The 17,264-nt window shown below is 45.9% G+C and overlaps 1 protein-coding gene across 2 annotated transcripts in view; it reads right to left on the bottom strand.

Moving 5' to 3' along the window:
* Positions 1 to 4,964: 4,964 nt before the first annotated feature.
* Positions 4,965 to 17,264, bottom strand: part of CNNM1 (cyclin and CBS domain divalent metal cation transport mediator 1) — a 63,529-nt gene continuing 51,229 nt past the window's right edge. For both annotated transcript variants that reach the window (XM_047072674.1, XM_047072675.1), the window contains 4 exons: positions 8,095 to 8,278; positions 7,794 to 7,943; positions 6,060 to 6,161; positions 4,965 to 5,076 (listed from right to left, as the gene is read on the bottom strand). In XM_047072674.1, coding sequence (XP_046928630.1) covers positions 4,997 to 5,076; positions 6,060 to 6,161; positions 7,794 to 7,943; positions 8,095 to 8,278 — 516 coding nt within the window. In that variant the 3' untranslated portion in view covers positions 4,965 to 4,996. The remainder of the gene's footprint in view (positions 5,077 to 6,059; positions 6,162 to 7,793; positions 7,944 to 8,094; positions 8,279 to 17,264) is intronic.

The raw sequence follows: 17,264 nt of genomic DNA, 5'->3' as shown, positions 1-17,264 counted from the left end.
AACTAAACTGCATTCTTGAAGTATGCCTCCCCTTAGTGACCTCACCTACCACAACTCTGGTAGTTTGGTGGGCTTGTCTTTTAAAGGCCAGCTGTCTTCTTCTGTACTTAAGAAACTGGACTTCATGGATTCATGGAAGGGTTGGCATCACTCAGGGTGATTCTAGAACACAGCCCCTCCCACTGCAGGTGGGGTACCTCTTGGTCTGTTGAAACAATGAGAGCCACATAAATACAGTTCACATTTTCCAGAGAGTCCAAGTGACTCTCCAAATGACAGTTTTGTAGACTTTGAGTTTTAAAATAAGAGGGCTACTACTTGAAGTTTTTAAATATTGAGAGATAACTCTTATTATAACAGGATCTGCCCTTTTCTGGGATACCTTTGAGTTGTTCTAAAATTCTACAGTCCTGGGCTATGACTGGGGTCTTATCAGCTCCAGTCTGTCTCCCCCAGTGTGGAAATCTCTTCTGTATCATCCCTGACTCCTCGTTTGCAACTGGACTGGATGGGAGATGGATTCTTCCAGTACTTGATGAAGCATCCCATTCTACTGGTGAGCACCTTAATTAAAAAGACCTTTACCTTGACCCAGAATTTGATTTGTCTGTCCTGCTCCTCTGTCCCCTCCTCCCCTCCTTTAGACAATGGACACCACGCCTATTGGCATTTAGGTTGGACCTTTCAAATAGTTGAAAGTAGCAGTTATTCCTTGTTTTTGCTTTTCCATGAAACTCCTCCCTCCCCCCATTTTTCAGTGTTTCTGTACAGGATACGGTTTCCAGATCCTTCAGGATCCAGCTGGATCCCAGGCAGTCGTTCAGAGAACACTGTGTGATTGGGTCTGGTGGGTGTGGACAGATTTGAAGAGATGACCTCACACTCATTTCTTCATTAACTCCTGTCCTATTTTCCTTTCCATCAGTGTTTGTTCTTCCTATTTAAAGATGCTGGTCATTTGTAAGGGAAGACACAAAACCGGGATCAGTAATCCTACCTGCTGTCACTCTTCTGTCATCTTCTCTAAGCACAGCTTTAATCCAGGAATTCTCAACAGGGTATAGTACCTCAAGGGAGCAAAAGAAGTCTGAGAGTAAAATGGTGTGTGGCCCTCCAAAGCACAGTCCTACCCCACAAAGTCTTAGTTCTTAGTATTTCATTTCTCTTGTTAGGGAGAATTTAAATTCAATTTTTCTCTTGGGGGAAGACACTAGTGCAAAAACTGGTTAAAAACACTTCTTTAAACCAGAACGTCCCTATGAAAATGCTGAAATATTTTTTGCATAAAAGTCCCAATCAATGGGAATTTGGCTCTCATTCTACCCTAGCATATAGGCTAGTGTTTCTCTCAGTGTGTTCCATTGTCCCCATGCTCACCCGACAAAGGGTTTTGTGTTAAAGTTTGGGAAAAGCTGGGCTTAGTGAGTTCCATAGATTTTGCGGTAGGGCTTCTCAGGGCCTCTTCTGCAGGTGTGCCCTGCGAAGTTCAGAGGTAGGACTGTTTTTTTTTTTTTCCGTTTCCTTTGCTCAGGAGGAGGACACTTACCTCCAGGGCCTGCCACTTCCTGGCTGCGTAACCTTGAGCAAGCCACTTGATGGCTCAGAGCCTGTTTCACAGACTAAAACCTTCACAGGGGGGTTTTGAGACAGAAATGAGTAAATGTATACCTAGCACAATACCTGGCACATAAAGACTTCACCAAAACAGCTGGTGTTTTCATTTATTATTGCTAGTAGGGTTAACAGACTGGAGAGTCTTAAATTGTCCACAGGCCACTAACTGACCGAAGTCTCAAATCCCAACCTTCCTTCCACAAAGATGTTAAATGCCCAAACACACCCTCTTACCTGTCTGGCTGCTCCGTCCTTGCGTTAGTTGGTTGAAAAATCAATATGCCTAGGGGCGCCTGGGTGGCGCAGTCGGTTAAGCGTCCGACTTCAGCCAGGTCACGATCTCGCGGTCCGTGAGTTCGAGCCCCGCGTCAGGCTCTGGGCTGATGGCTCAGAGCCTGGAGCCTGTTTCTGATTCTGTGTCTCCCTCTCTCTCTGCCCCTCGCCCATTCATGCTTTGTCTCTCTCTGTCCCCAAAATAAATAAACGTTGAAAAATCAATATGCCTAGCTCTCTCCTGTTCCTTTTCTCAGCCTTTGGTTGGAAAACACTGGATTTGTAACACTTTGGTTCCTCTCCAGAGGGTCTGCAGAAGGGAGCCAGTGTGGACCAACACATTGTTTCAGGGGCTTTCCCGGGTCTGGCCCCCAAGACCTTGAGGTTGGAAGGTGCCCAGCCCAGTGCCTCACCCATCACGTGGGTTCAACAAATGCCAGCCCCTTCTCATTATTGGCTTGGTACTTCCTGTCCTCATTCACACTTGGGCTTCTCATTTGGGTTTTACTTTCCATTGCTGGCATTTGTTCCAGCAAAATCTTACCCATCTGGCCTCCAAAGTAGAGCACCAGTGCTTTCCTGTAACCTTAAGTACAGCTTTGCACCTGGCCTTGAGAGCCTTGCCTCTTGAGGCAGGTGGGCCTCAGGTGAGACCATTCCATGTGTGCTCCGACCCAACCAGCATCTCAAATGTGAAACCGCTTGAGAACTGAGCTATTTCAGGGGCAAGAAAAACATTCCAGGAAAAGCATTTTCATTTTATTTAAAAATTATTTACAATTAAGCCTTCATGAATGCTTTATTTTAAAATCCTTTTTTTTTTTTTTTAACTTTTTTAACCTGAAGGAAATCTTGGGGAATAGAGTGGGGAATAGGGAGGGGAGTGGTGACAGGCTCCTTTGGGAATTTGCAAAGGGATGGGTGTATGCAACAGCAGTGGCCTGAGCCCCATGGCCTAAGCAATAATGACAGGAAGACTAGCCAGGCAGGCCCCCTTGGGCCAGTGGCCAGCTGGGCAGGAAAATTGCACAATGACAGTTCTTGTTGAAACTCAGTGTTCACCGGTTTGGGTTTGAGGTGCCCGGCACTGAGGGCTGACACTTTGCCAGTTCCTATTAGGCAAGAATAGGTGTTGGGAGTAGGTGGCAGCTGTGGAATCATCTAGGAGTCATGCACTGCTGAGCCTCAGGCAGAACTGAGCAAGGGGTGAGAAGTCAGGCATACACTGCTGGAAAGAGCATCTCCAGTGGGAAAATCTTTACTTCCAAATGCTGTGGCCCTCTTGTCTGCAACATCTGCTCTGGTTTGGTGGGGAAGCGGGGACAAACGTGTGGGGGTGTGGTATGATACCCTAGGTTGTGCCAAGGATCTCTGGAGACTTCCACTTCTTGGCGGGTCCTAGCTTTCCCCATTGATTTGCTAGACACTAGAGAAGACCACTTGTATCTGTCTCGAACTGCCCACTGTTCACTTCACTCTGCATTGCAGAAACTTTGGGCTGAAAGTTCCACTGAGTTCAAATAGTGGTTTTTAACTCTTTGTGGGTCTGAGACATTTGAGAATCTCATGAAAGCTTTAGCCCTCTGGAAAACACACATAAGAACACATACACTAAATTCTGACAGTCTTACGGGCTTCATAGACCCTCTGAAGTCCAATAATGGAACCCCTGGGGTGACTGACCCCTACATTAAGAACCCCTGAGTTAAAGATTCCTATGGGTAAGCATTTTCTCCCAGAGGAATGAATTATCAGTCTCCTTCCCTCTCCATGTGATTACTGACTGAATGGGTATGGGGGTGTGGGAGTGACAGTTTGGGGGGAAAGAGGGGGTAAGCCTGGATAGTATACCCCAGGGGAAGGTTTGGAGATTGAGCAGGCACCACGGGATCACTGGATCCCTGACTGAGGGAACTCAGGGAATGGGAGACAGAAAGGGAGACAGGTGTCCCAAAGACAACCTTCACTTATTCTACATTTTCCCAAAGGTTGGTTGGCTGTGTGGTTAGTGGTCTGTGTGATTAGTGATTTTATTCTTGAATTAGGTATGTGGAGTTATTTCGCCACCTAGTGGCCATACTTGGAATTGACTATGCCCCATCCGGGTGAAAAGAGATCTAGTAAATTCTTGGAGTGAAGTACACTTAGCTGACCTGCTGGGGAGGAGTAAGGGGTGGAGTGGGGGGAACAGATGAAAAAGGACAGCGATTCTTCAATGTTCCTGTTTAATGCACATTGAAGTCCCATGAGAGCTTGCATCCTTCTTGGCTGACCTGGGCACTCTTTGGTTTGTCATGGCTATACTTGCTTTAACAGCTTAGAATTTTTCTACATAAGTTTTTGTTTGTTTGCTTTGATTTGAACTTAAAACCTGAAATTCCATCTCTGGCTCCCAACTGGGTCTCTGCTCTCTGCTCCTTCTCTTCCAGAGCAGATTTATTGATGGATTGATGACTGCTGATAGGGAGCCAAAAAGATGTGTCCCTGGGCAAGACGGTGACTTGATGTTCCATCTCATTGTCTTTCCATTCCAGCTGAGACACATTTCCCAGGCTGCTAGAATCCTTATCTAACAGGAAACTGGTCACCGACAGTTTTCTGTTCTGTAACATCACATGCCACCATTGCCAAGTCCCACAGCTCTAAAGTCCTGGAGAAACTCTTGGTGTATCTCCTGAACTGACCTTCATACCTGCTGCTCCAGCCGCCTATACTCCTGTCTGTCGGTGGCGCCTTCTGAGCTAAGCTAAGCATGAAATATGGCATGGGGGGGGGGATCCCAAAGAACAAAAAGGGAGTCGGGTCCCAGAGTGGCATTGTCAGCTTGGGGTCATTTCTTCTCCAGTCCCAGACTGTGCCGTGGAGAAGATCATTTCTAGCATGTTCCACCGGAGGCCCCTCCATCCATGATGGGCACACCAAGGCTCTGAGTCAAACTGGAGGCAACAAGGGGAAATCTGCCAAACTGACTGCTAGGGGTGAAGAGGTGGTAAGGAAAGCAGAATGCTCTGTCACCTGTGGGAGGCCTCGGGAGACACAGAAGATGGGAGGGTGGGTTCTCCCTCAAAGCTCTTGAATCTCATACACCCAGCAAACACTGTCTGCCCTGTCATGTGATCAGAGGCATTAAATTGGAGTTCTCCTCAGAGGCTCTCTCTCCGTCAGGTGACCTCTTCCTTTTTCGACCACCTGAAAAACAATTTGTAAGGATCAATCTCTGGCTGGGAGGACATTCCTTGATATGGACTCTCTCCAAAACAGATGCGGAAATGGTGGCAAAGCCCTTGACAGTTTTGCAGAAAGTAATCTGCATTGCATCCTGGTGTTGATATCAGCATATTTACATCTACCTGGGATGACATCTCCAAAAAGCCAGGCTAGTGCCAGTGGAATGGAGATTTCCTGAGAGGATTGAGTAAAGGGCAGGTAATGCCTCAGAACCAGGTCTTTCCATCTCCTCAGAACCAGGCCCAACTGCCTGGCAGACACCTCCTGTGAGAAGGCTGGTCTCACAGCCTTTGGTGTTCCATGAGCCAGGGTTTTGGTGGGTGTAGCTGGGGGCCATTCCCACACACCTACGTTCTGTAGCTTGGAAACAACCTTCTTTCTGCATTGGGGCAGGTGGGGTAATCATACAATTGTCCTCAAGGATGGAAGGGCACTGTGTTCCCAGCTCTGTTGTTTTTAGGGAGGAGTATTTTTCTGCTATTGACTTCCTTCCATGAAAGATACTGCTTTCCTTTCTACTGAGTCTCTGGGACACAAATTCTTTCTTTAAAGGACCAGACAGTAAATCTTACAGGTTTGGCAGGCCATTTGGTCCCTGTTGCAACTGCTCAACTCTGCTATTGTGGCCATAGATAACAAATGGGTCTACGATCCAGTAAGTCTTTATTTACAAGAACGGGCAGGAGAGGGAGGCCAGGATTTGGCCGTGGCCATGGCTTGCAGACTCCTGTCCTAGATGACAGCCAACTGAATGGGATGCATCCCCCCCTCCCCCATTACCAAGGGCACAGTACTGGCCCAAGCCCTGTTACAGATTTCCATGATTATACCTCATTAGGTTCCCACAAGGAGTCAATGGTTCTTCCTCCAGGGGTAATATCCTAACATAATTTGTCTACTAACTAGCTGGTGGGAGGCTTTCATCTAGGTGAAGAGCTACTCACTCAAGGTTCTCAGCAGCTTCTTGCCCACGGTTTCCTCAAAGTCGCTACTGCAGGGGCTGGTCTCTGTGTCCAGGTTGATATTGCAACATTCACTATCTGATGCTGAGAGAAAGGAAAGAAGAAAGAACTCAAGTCTTCCCAACCTACACACCCAGGGATGTAGGAAGGGTGATTCTGAGTGATGTTCCTCAGCAGGTGAAAGTTCAAAACCAGAGCCAAGGCAGCGGTGGCTGTAACAGGAGGGGATGTCCAGGAAGCTGTTGGCTCTCATTAGTTAGCAAAGGGCAGTTTAGTGCCACAAAAGGAACAAAGAGACCAGGAGCGAGAATCTAACAATATAAATGTTATTTGGCAGCAGAGAGATGAAGAGGACAAGATGTTCTCTGTTCAGTATCTTTGCCAGACAAAAAGCACATTTGAGGACCCTGAGGTGGGGATACTTACTCAGACCCTGGGAAATCACAGGACTCAGTAACAATTAAGCACACGTCTGTTATGTTTCCCACCGAACCCAGTGGGGATTTAGAGAGGCACAGAATCTCAAAGCCAGGAAGAGGCCCAGGCCCTTAATACCAGTGAGGTAAGAACCTGACCTGGGAGGCAGAGTGGGGTGGTGGAAACAGCATTGCACGCAAAGCTATGAGGCTGATCCTGCTATTAGGGCAGTATATAGACCAGACAAGTCTTTTCTCAGGGCCTCAGGGTCTGCATGCAAGGTCCCTGTGTCATACAAGGAGGAGGAACTAGATGAACTCCAAAGACTATTTTCTCCATTCTTACTCCTTTGATAACAATTTCTTGCTACATGATTTAGCTACTGAATTCAGTGTGTGAGGGAGAAAAAGAACACCAGTTCTAAATTCCGGTCCTTGCATGGTGCTTATGTATGTCCCAGATATTCTGAGTTAGCCACAAGTTCAAATATATTGTTGTACTGACTGCAAAAATTGATGAGCACTTGTTGGGTCATTGCTCTGGACTCAAGGGGTCTCAGACTATGGACTGGGGCAGGTCTGGGAGGTCAGGGGTGGGGGCACAGGCACTGCTGAAGGCCTGGGGAAGTAGATCTCAGTGGGGCAAGGACAGGAGGATCTCAGGACAGGTGGGACATAGGGAACTCAGAGCAACACCACTGCCAAGACAGAAGCGTTGAGAGACTCAGAGATGATATGCTCTCAGAACTCAGGACAAGTTCTACAGATTACCTCCTCTGGCCCAAAAGAGGGGAAGAGTGCTGCCAGTAAGAGTGCTGGCTGACTTCAGGCTCCTCATCTGTAAGGCAGGTCTCTAAGAACTACCTAATACAGAGCATGGTACCACGCACTGCGATACACCCTCTGTATAAGCTATTTCATTTATGCCCCAAGCTACTTCATGACCTAGCCACCATGGTTTACATCTATTAACATAAGGAAGAAACTTATCTGTTAAGATAAGGAAACAGCATCTTAGGTTAAAGTAACTTGCTGAAAATCGCATAGCTCCTAAATGAAGGAGCCAAGATCTGAATCCAGATGGAAACCTAGCTCCTAACGCCACCCTACACATGGTCTTCCTGGGAGAATGGATCGACAGGCCTGGTGAGGGGTTGGCACTTAGAAAAGTGTGAGTTTCCCTTCCCTCGCTCACTGTGTGAGGAGGTGGTAATATTACATGGGGGCTGGGGTCCCTCCTTGATTTTCCCCCGGGCCATCCCAGTGCCCAACGGTGACGACCCCAATTTCCCTGCCCGACCTGCTGTCGTAGGAATTGCTGCAGAAGACAGTGAGAGCTGCTGTGTGCTCTGTTCCTCGAGGTCCGTCATTTCTTCCTGGGTGAAGGCCATCTCCTCCATCCTCAGGTACACGACCTCGCCGGGGCTTCTCAGCCCATCTGAGCGGCTGCCTGGGGAAGATAGCAAGTGTGTGCCCATCTGCTCTGGAGAAGACCTGCGGCTCCAACTGCTACAGGATGGCAGCTCTGGGCAGGGTTGAAGGAGGAAGGTGGGGCTGCCCTCACCCCGCGGCAGCCCAGCCCATCCACCCAACGGACTTACACGGCAGGCTGTTTCTGTTGCTCAGGAGGGTGATGGCAGGGTCATCCTTGGGGGTCTGGGGTGTACCCCGGGTCGTAGGGGCTTTGGTGGAGTCTCCGTCAGCAAAGGCCTCCATGTCGGGGGACTGGGGTGAGCTGTCCATGTGGCAGGCAGTGAGTGCATTCTGGTACTGCTGCCGAGTGATCTAGAAAGAAGAGGCAGAGAGGGGAGGAAGCTCAAGAGGGGCTGGGCAGAGTCCTCCTTGGATGTGGTCAGCCTCTCCGAGCTCAGAAGCAGCCCTACTAGGGTGCTTTGGAACCCCTGACCTCTGCGGGTGAGGATCCATGAACCGGGTCCTTTCCCAAGCTGTACCAGCCTAGCAGTTGAGGGACAATGAGTCCCCACTGTCATTTTTATTGGCTCTGGACTTCCATGGTGCCCCTGGAAGAGCCAAGCCTTCTCCTGAGCCTCGGAGGAGGTTGGAGGGCACCTTCAGGTAGCAGAGTACTTGCCCATAGAGAAGTTTTAAATACGTGCTTCCACTATTGCCACGGGACCTCTTCCTAAGGGTCCACAGGGAGTGTAGTGAGGGAAGCTTTGCTGCTCCACGTCCTGCTGTCAGGAAGCTGGATGCTGAGGCCTGGGAGTGCACAGTCATTTCTCATTTGGACTTGGCCCGCCACCGGATGTGGGATCATGCTCCTATGTGGGAAAAGTCCACAGCAGAGGTCTCCGAGCTCCTTCATCAGATCATGGGAGACTTCCTAGCGACTTTCCTGATGTGTCAAGCCTCACCCACAAGTAAAAGCATCTGGAGAATCAGGCTTAGCCAGACCAGAAGGGAATTCCCGTAATTCCAGGAAGGAAACAACATGTCTTTTCTGGAATACAGAAAGGTTTATCTGTCATCTCTGTTCTCTGGGTGTATGTTGCAGACTCATGCCTCGCATCCTTGTGTCCAGTAAAAACTAGCTAGTTTTTGTGCCACCCAGGATAGAAATGTGCTACCATGAATCCATGAATGGCACGGGGTGAAAAGTGACAATGGCACATAGTGCCACACCATGTCTTCTCAAGCACTATGGTCACCTCAAATGTTTTCCTCCCTTCTTCACTGCATTTAGCTAGAGAACAGGCAAAACCACACACTGTTCATGTTCCTTCCCTTTCCTTTCAGGGCAGGATTGGTATTACATGTTGGAATAGTAAGGCTGCGTGGCTGGTAATAGGAGAGGGAATGGTTAAGATTTCCACGTTGGAATGGAGGCGGCTTGAAGCTGGTTTGGTATCTGGCAAGGGCTCTTTTAACAGTGGCCCCTTGTCAACTGCCCACTCTCCAGCACCTGCCCTCTAGACCCTCCCTTCCCCGGTGGCTTGGATGCCTGGCCTCCCTGGGGGCTGTGGGTGATGCTCAAACTGAAGTCCTGGAGTCAATCCTAGACAGCTCAGTACTCACATTCTCAGGGGGGTGACTCTCCATCACTTCTGGCTCATCCCACTTCTGCTTTCCTCATACACCTATGTTTCTCCTTTCCTTTCTGTACAGGCTGTTGCTCTGGTCATTTTTATTGAGTATTTTATTCTGCTTTATTATCCTCTGATGTTCTTTCTACATTTTCTAGATCCTATGGTCCTCTAATTACCCCAAAATGTTTAAAAATTTAGCACTCATCCTGAATGTTAGGTTGTAATCTTCACCAAAATATCTAGCCTCGACAACCATTCAGGCAATGTTTTCTCATCATAAAGAGAAATCTTCTATTTCCCCTCAAGTTGGGAACTCATTACTTTGTTGGACATTATCAATCTTTTCTTCTCTAACAAACTTCAGGATGTCTTGCATGAGGATCGAGCAAATTCCAAGCACAACTAATCTAATCACAAAACACCAATTAAGAATGTATGTCTTTTTGCATTTTGTATGGGAGACCCACATGCAGAGATCCCAAGCGTCTAGCTATACTACTGCCCATTAGAGGGGACAAAGATAGTTCTCTTGATAGTTTAAAACCGTTATTCTCAAATTTCAGCATCGGAATTACCCAGAGGCCTCGTTAAAAACAAGATTGCTGGGCCCCATTCTCAGAGTTTCTAATTTGCTAGGTCTGGAGTAGGGCCTGAGAGTTTGCAGGTCTAACGAGTCCTCGGGTGATGCTGATGCAGCTGGTTTGGAGACTGCACTCTGAGCACCACTGACTTAAGACCTAGTTAAAATCAAACACAGTCCTCCTACTCAGGTTTTGAATCCTTTAAAGGATTCAAATGGATAAAGTGGCAAAGTGTTAACTGGCTTTGATATTTTTCAGGCCCAAATGGCATGTTCTCTGCTTTATGGCATGCAACGATGGGGGTCTCAACTTAGCATTGGCCTAAAGTCTTCAATAGATTCAATGTTACTGTAGACTTTTACAGCCCCCTTTGTTGGGAAGTGAGAAATCAGGTTCCAAAATTTCCCCAAGAGATGTCAACTCTGGAGCCTACCCTCAGACTAAAACCTTACCTTGAGTCAATCACAGAACATCAGGCGTGTATTAGAGATTTCACCATCAATTGACTGTGATGCTGCCCATACTGATGGTTCAGGGACTTGCAGTGTTTCAGAGAAAGGATCAAAGTGACACGCTAATTATTCATGCCTCCCGGGACAGTGGTTCTCAACCTTGGCAGCACATTTGAATCACTTGGGAAGCTTTAAGATATCCTGATACCCAGGCAACACCCTTAAGCAATTATATCCAAATCTCTGAGAGTGGGGCACAGACATCTGGATTATTTAAAGCTCCCCAGGTGATCCCAATGCACATCACGGGTGAGTCCAATGCTCTGGACTCTTGGAAATGCCCCTGTAACCAATTATTATCTACACTCCCCTTAATAATTGCCTTCACTGATGTTTGATTTTCATAGTGGACCCCCAGCTTGCATACAGGGCTGAACTAAAAAAAAAGCTCCATATGAAGAACATAAACTGGCAAAACTTGCAGATGAGGCCAATATGTACTATTTTTTTCTGATGTCTTCCATAGTCCTATAGTAATCCATTTGATAAATACTTCAAGAAATTACTGCCAGGAAAAAGTTGCTTTCTCTAGAAAAATGGTATACTTGATGAGAACACAAATGTCCACTACGTTTGCCCTCTTTGCTTTTAGGACCAGGAAGCTCACAGATAAATTTATTATTTACTTACAGTAACAAACTCATGCCTTATTGCTTTTTCACCGAATTGGTTTGCAATTTCTTTTTAATTTCTTATTTAAAATATTATATATCATTTTTGGAAATCATATATATTACTGGAAGGGCTATCAATTTCATAAAAGAGATGGAACTGATATTAGGTTTTAGGATGTGGGTGGGAGGTCTAGTGCTAGTGTTACTAACCCATAAGAGCTTGCTCTTGCAGGTAGAGGTTGGGATAGGAGGGTGGAACCTTCCATCCATAGGGTATATTATGGCTTACAGAGCACCTGGGTATGTGTTACCCCTTTGCTCTTCATAGTGACTGTGTTGGGTAGGCATGAGGGCTCTTTTGATCCCCATTTTACAAATAAGAAAATGAGGTCCAGAAATGTTGAGGGATTGCCTCAAGTTTGACAGTTAGCAAGCTTTCAGAGTCCTAGCCAGGGCACTGTCTCCACTGTATGGGTTTTGCCTGGGAAAGTGCTATTCACTCATGGGAGCCAGGGAGGTGGCAGGGGAAGTGAGACTATGAAGCTCCAAGTTTTCAGAGGGAGAAACTCCAGAGCCTAACAATGGTGCCCCTGTAACCTGGATATTGTAGTTTAAAGGCCTTTAGTCTTGCTCTTCAGGGACAACAATCTCAGCCTGGGCTCTGCACTGTGAGTGGGTGTGCCTGGCTGCACTAGGCTGTCTTTTACAATCCTTTAGAGGAGGTGTCCCAATAACTGCTTTGTAGCTTGGGGTCTATAGGCATCTGATGACCGAAAGCCAGCTAGCACACAACTGGAACCAGTGTCACCATCAAACCCAATTCTCTAATGTGTCCATGGGCTTCCCAAAGGTGGAGCTTTCTTTAGAGTCTTACAGGTTCTTCTGGCTTAAAGGACAGAAACATTTCCTAAACGACTCTTGATAAGCTCACCAGAGTACTTGATATTACTCTTTTTGGGTTAACTAGTTTAGATTTGGCTTTTAGTTTAGTCCCAGTGTTGCCACTTTCAAGCTGGCCTGTAACAGAGGCCCAGTGATAATGAGATAACGCCATTGAACCTGCCATCCAACTGTTAGAAATGACTGTTTAAAACACGTCCACATCGATCTCTCACAAGTTAACTCTATAATGGGCATACATTTCGAAGAAAGGCATCAAATCTATCATCATCTCATTTCATCTAAACTGTGCATGGCACATCATGAGGTGGGGAAGGGGCAGGAGCAATGGTCCCTCTGCCCCCGGAGTAGGAGTGAGTGGAGGTGTTGTCAAGGCAGGATGAGGTCTTAGGGAAGTAAATCCATAACTAAGAAAATAAAGTGAAAGACAAAGTAGGGGAAGGAAGGAGATTCCAAGTAGGGACAATGACAAAAGGAAGATGGAGAGGCAGAGATGATGAGTGAAGGGAAGACGGGAGGAAGGGAGAAGGAAGGGGGTATGTTCTTGTTTGACTGTGAGATGGATTTATGGGCTCAGTTGGGACATTAGCTGTTCTGCCCAAGCTAGAAGCCTCTCAGGAGTGTTGCAAAGTGCTGTATTTAGTTTATTTCTGGACAGGTTCTGTCCAGGCCACATGCACAGTGAGCTGTACCATTCTCTCTTTGTTCTTAAGAAAAAGTGATATGTCCCTTCAGGAACCTGGGAGCAAGGATCCGGGAACTCTAACCCTCTTTAAGCATTGTTCTGGAGCAAAAGAATGAGCTGGGAATAAAACATTACATCTGGTAACAATCCTGAGTAAATGTACTCCTTCCTTATAAGGTACTGAGTTCCGTGTCATGGAGGCATTCACACAGATGTTAAATAACCACTTGTCAATGATGTTAGAGGGAAGATTCAGACAGCTACGGCCAGGACCTAACATTAGAGGGAAGAAGCATGGTTCTGCGTAGGGGGAGCAGGGTGGTTGCCCAGTACAGGGGTAGGGGCAGAGGTTGGGGGCGGGCCTATACTGTTGGTGGATGGTTGTATAGAAGGAAAGGTACTACCCACTAGTTACCTTCTCCCTAAGTCTCACAGCCTTGTTTTCACAATGCTTCCTCTTTTTAAATATATATATTAAAAAAACCCATAATCATAAACTACTGACATGTCAATCTGTCGCCTTGAAAGAAATTGTTGATAAGGCACCACTCTAGAAAATGTGTTCAGGAAACAACCTCTCACCAGCTGCATTTTCTAGATTCAAGCATTACTATTTTTTTTTTAATTCAGTTCTTTTATTGTTACTATTTTTTCACATTTTTGATTCAAGCATCACTTTTCATCACCTTGCTTCTCTTGTTCAACCATGTGAGAATTTCTTACTATCTAAAACAGTACTGTCCAATAGAAATATAATGAGTTGCATAAGTAATTGAAAACTCTCTTGTCATATTAAAAATAAGTAAAAACAAATAGAGGGAATTAATTTTAATAGTGTTTCGTTTAAGCCAACATATCCAAAACAATTTCACTTCAACATAGAATCAATATAAAAGTATTAATGAGGAATTTTGCAATCTGTGTTTGTACTAAGTCCTTGGAATCCAACGTGTACTTTGCATGCACGGCACATTGATTTGGATGAACCACAGTGTGTTTGGCAGCCCCATGTGGCTACTGGCTACTATGTTGGGCAGCAGAGGTCTAGCAGATCAACCTGAATCTCTCTGCCCAGTTCTGATAATCCGGCCTTGTGCCCAATGGTGCTCCCACTGCTCGCACACGCAGAACCACTGGGCCAGCCCAGCTTCTCTCTTCACACTCCCTTGAATGCACTGTGCTTACTCATCTTCCATACGCCTGTTTATTGGTATCCCTCCTCCTGTTCTTTCCTAATTCTTAAAGGTCTGGTCCATTCGCAGCAATACAGTGCTTAAAATAAGTGTCACACAAACTCTTAATCAATTAGATACTACCCTGCTTTGGTCACTATTGCTTAACCTACATTTCTTCTCTCTTACTAGATTTTAAACTCATTAGGCAGAGGATATGTTTTACATTTCTTAGTATAGCCACTGGTGTCTAGATCCCTCGTTAATGCTCAACCTACTGATTGGCTCATTGAGGAAGTCAAACCACTGCTCAAAAGCCAACATGTTTTTATTCTCTCTTTATTGCTGTAGATACAGGCATTTCTTAGTGCAGCTTGAGTTCAAATTGTCTTCTCTTACACAGCAGCCAGTTAGGAACTCAAGCATCCTCTAAATTACAAAGGAATGGAGACCTGTTTACCTTGAAACTAACCGAAGTAACTGTACACTTTTGGACATTTTGAGTTGGCAGCCAACGTGTCCAGAAGTTAACCTTCAACCAGTGTGATGACTCCTATCATTTAATGAAGTTCATCTCTCACAACACCATCTTGCAATTTAGGGATTCTGCCACCAGATGGTGATGGGGCATTTTGGTCACGGTTACACAATCTAGACTATAAGACATCGGCCAAATAGTCTTAGTTTAATGATGATATTTACCAAAAGCATTGTTAAAAAATTTATAAGGATTCTTTGGTACCTTCATTCATAATTTACTATGACTAATCGTGGCTTTAATATCTCTCCCAGATAATCGTTAGATACAACTTTCTAATTTTGAAGCTTATCTTTTTTTTTTTTAATTTTTTTTCAACGTTTTTTATTTATTTTTTTGGGGACAGAGAGACAGAGCATGAGCGGGGGAGGGGCAGAGAGAGAGGGAGACACAGAATCGGAAACAGGCTCCAGGCTCTGAGCCATCAGCCCAGAGCCTGACGGGGGGCTCGAACTCACGGACCGCGAGATCGTGACCTGGCTGAAGTCGGACGCTTAACCGACTGCGCCACCCAGGCGCCCCTTGAAGCTTATCTTAAAGTCAAATTACTTCCGGACTTAATAACGTTCTGGAACTTTTGTTGGACATGAAAACCCCTTGCAAGCTCTCCATGCAGCCAATCACAGGAGCCTGGGCCGTGAGGACACCTCTCTTCAACAGTCTTTAGCTTCCTCAAAAGCTCCCCCTCTGTTAAAAAGGTAGGGGGGCAGGTGGGTGAGGGGAATAAAAGGGCAGCCCTAACAAGTCTATTACATCAGCAGAAGGGAATTTTCAACTTTAGTCTAAGGCATCAACTTAACATATATATATATATATATATATATACACAAACAAACAAGTGCACGTTCAAACAAGAGCTTGAACTCCCAAAGTTCCCTTCTATAGAATTGTTACAATTGAAGTTTTTAAGAGACTGGGGCAAGGATTTGAAGGAGGTTTCTGAATAATACTTTAATTGGTTTCTAACCTCCCCTCAACTTCTACTTTTGACATTTAGTCTTCTCAATGTCAACATGTCGAGGTGGGAAAAGGGACCATGTTCTGTGTCACTTAGCCGCCCTGGGTCACAGCAAAGTCCTCTGGCCTGACCAAAAGGATGACACCTGCACCTGAGAACTGACCTCGGGTTTGGGGTTCTCAACATCAGGAAAGACACTTCCCTTTTATGTTCCTCATTAGCTGTAGAATGTCCCCTTTCCTTATGTTCTAGGCATGGATATCCATGAGCTCATCTGTAAGTTTCAAGAAAATCCTTACAAACTCCATGCCAGGTATTCACCTTAACACATTCCTCTTTGTGGAGCTGTCCAATACATCCCCTGAAAGTGCTCCCCAATCCAGGCACACCTAGACATGTTCCAGAAAACTCTGGGCTCACCAGTTGATCATTAAATAGGATGCCTCAAATTCTCATTCATTCTCCTCCCCAAACCAGCAAGCAAAATCTTCATATTGATTTCCTAAACTTAGGATGTAAATAACATTAGGGACTGAAAGTCTATGTCGCTCCCTGCCCCAAATTCCTATGCTGAAATCTTAACCCCCAGCGAGATGACATGTGGAGGGGGCGCCTTTGGAAGAAGTTAGGTCCTGAGGGTGGAGTGATTGTGAACGGAATTAGTGTCCTAATAGGAAGACAGCTTGCTTCCTGTCTCTGTCTCTTCCCCCATGTAAGGATACAAGGAGAAGATGGTTATCTGCAAACCAGAATGTGGGCTCTCACCAGACACTGGATCTGCTGGTTCCTTGAACTTGGACTTCCAGCCTCCAGGACTGTGGGAAAGAAGTGTTTGTTGTTTAAGCCACCCAGTCTATGACTATTTGTTATGGCAGCCTGAACTAAGACAAATGTGAAGACCTAAGAAACAAACTTAATTGAAAATTCCCAGTGCACTTATAGTAGAATTAAGTGCCTTCCTCTGGCTTAAGGATGCCAGACAACATTGCTGCTGACCGTCCACTGTCATTTCATGCCGGCCTCTGTCTTTGCACGCTGCGTACCAGCACTCAGATCCACGAACCACCGAGCTCTTTCCTGCCTCTGTGGTTTCTCTCTTGAACATTCTCCTCCCCTCCCCTTTCAGGTCCCAGAAAAAATGTCGTTTTGTCAGTCTGCTCTGATAACCATTCCTAAAGGAAACCCCTTGCCAGCTCTGCCCAATCACTGTTTATCCCGCTACCTTGTTTGTTACCTTCCTAGCCTTTATCACTACCTGAAATTAGGTTCTTCATGATGCGGTTACTTGTTTATTCTCTCTGTCCCCCTCCTAGCACAGAAACTCTAGGAAGGCAGGAGCTTATGGTCTTGTTCACCATAGTATCTTGTCAATATCAAGCACAGAGTAGGTATTCAGTCAATATTTGTTGAACTGCTTACTCATATTGTGACTTTCAAGTTCTTTTTCTACAAACCGTGTGACCAGTACTACAAACCAGGAAGAGCTAGCCCAGTAGAGTTTCTCTGTTCTCATTTTTTCCCTACCTCCACTTCTGAGGAAGGCCTGCAATGAGAGGGCTTCAGGACAAGGAGGCAGGGAGGAGAATCATGGACTTCAGTTTTCTGACATTTAACTTTAGTGTCACATTAGATTTGTTAAGTGTCCCCAGTCACACACACCCATGAGTATTGCTGGGTTAGTTTCCGCAAGTTATTTCTTCCTGGGGCTCCTTCAACTCTGATTTCCCACAACTCTTCCTAAAGACTGGGGTTTTGAGGGTTTGG

The sequence above is a fragment of the Lynx rufus genome, unplaced genomic scaffold (assembly GCF_022079265.1).
Source record: "Lynx rufus isolate CCGP_SWC_20201006 ecotype Redwood Valley unplaced genomic scaffold, mLynRuf1.p SCAF_11, whole genome shotgun sequence".
In the NCBI taxonomy this organism is placed as follows: Eukaryota; Metazoa; Chordata; class Mammalia; order Carnivora; family Felidae; genus Lynx; species Lynx rufus.
This window is presented reverse-complemented; position numbering and strand designations above follow the sequence as displayed.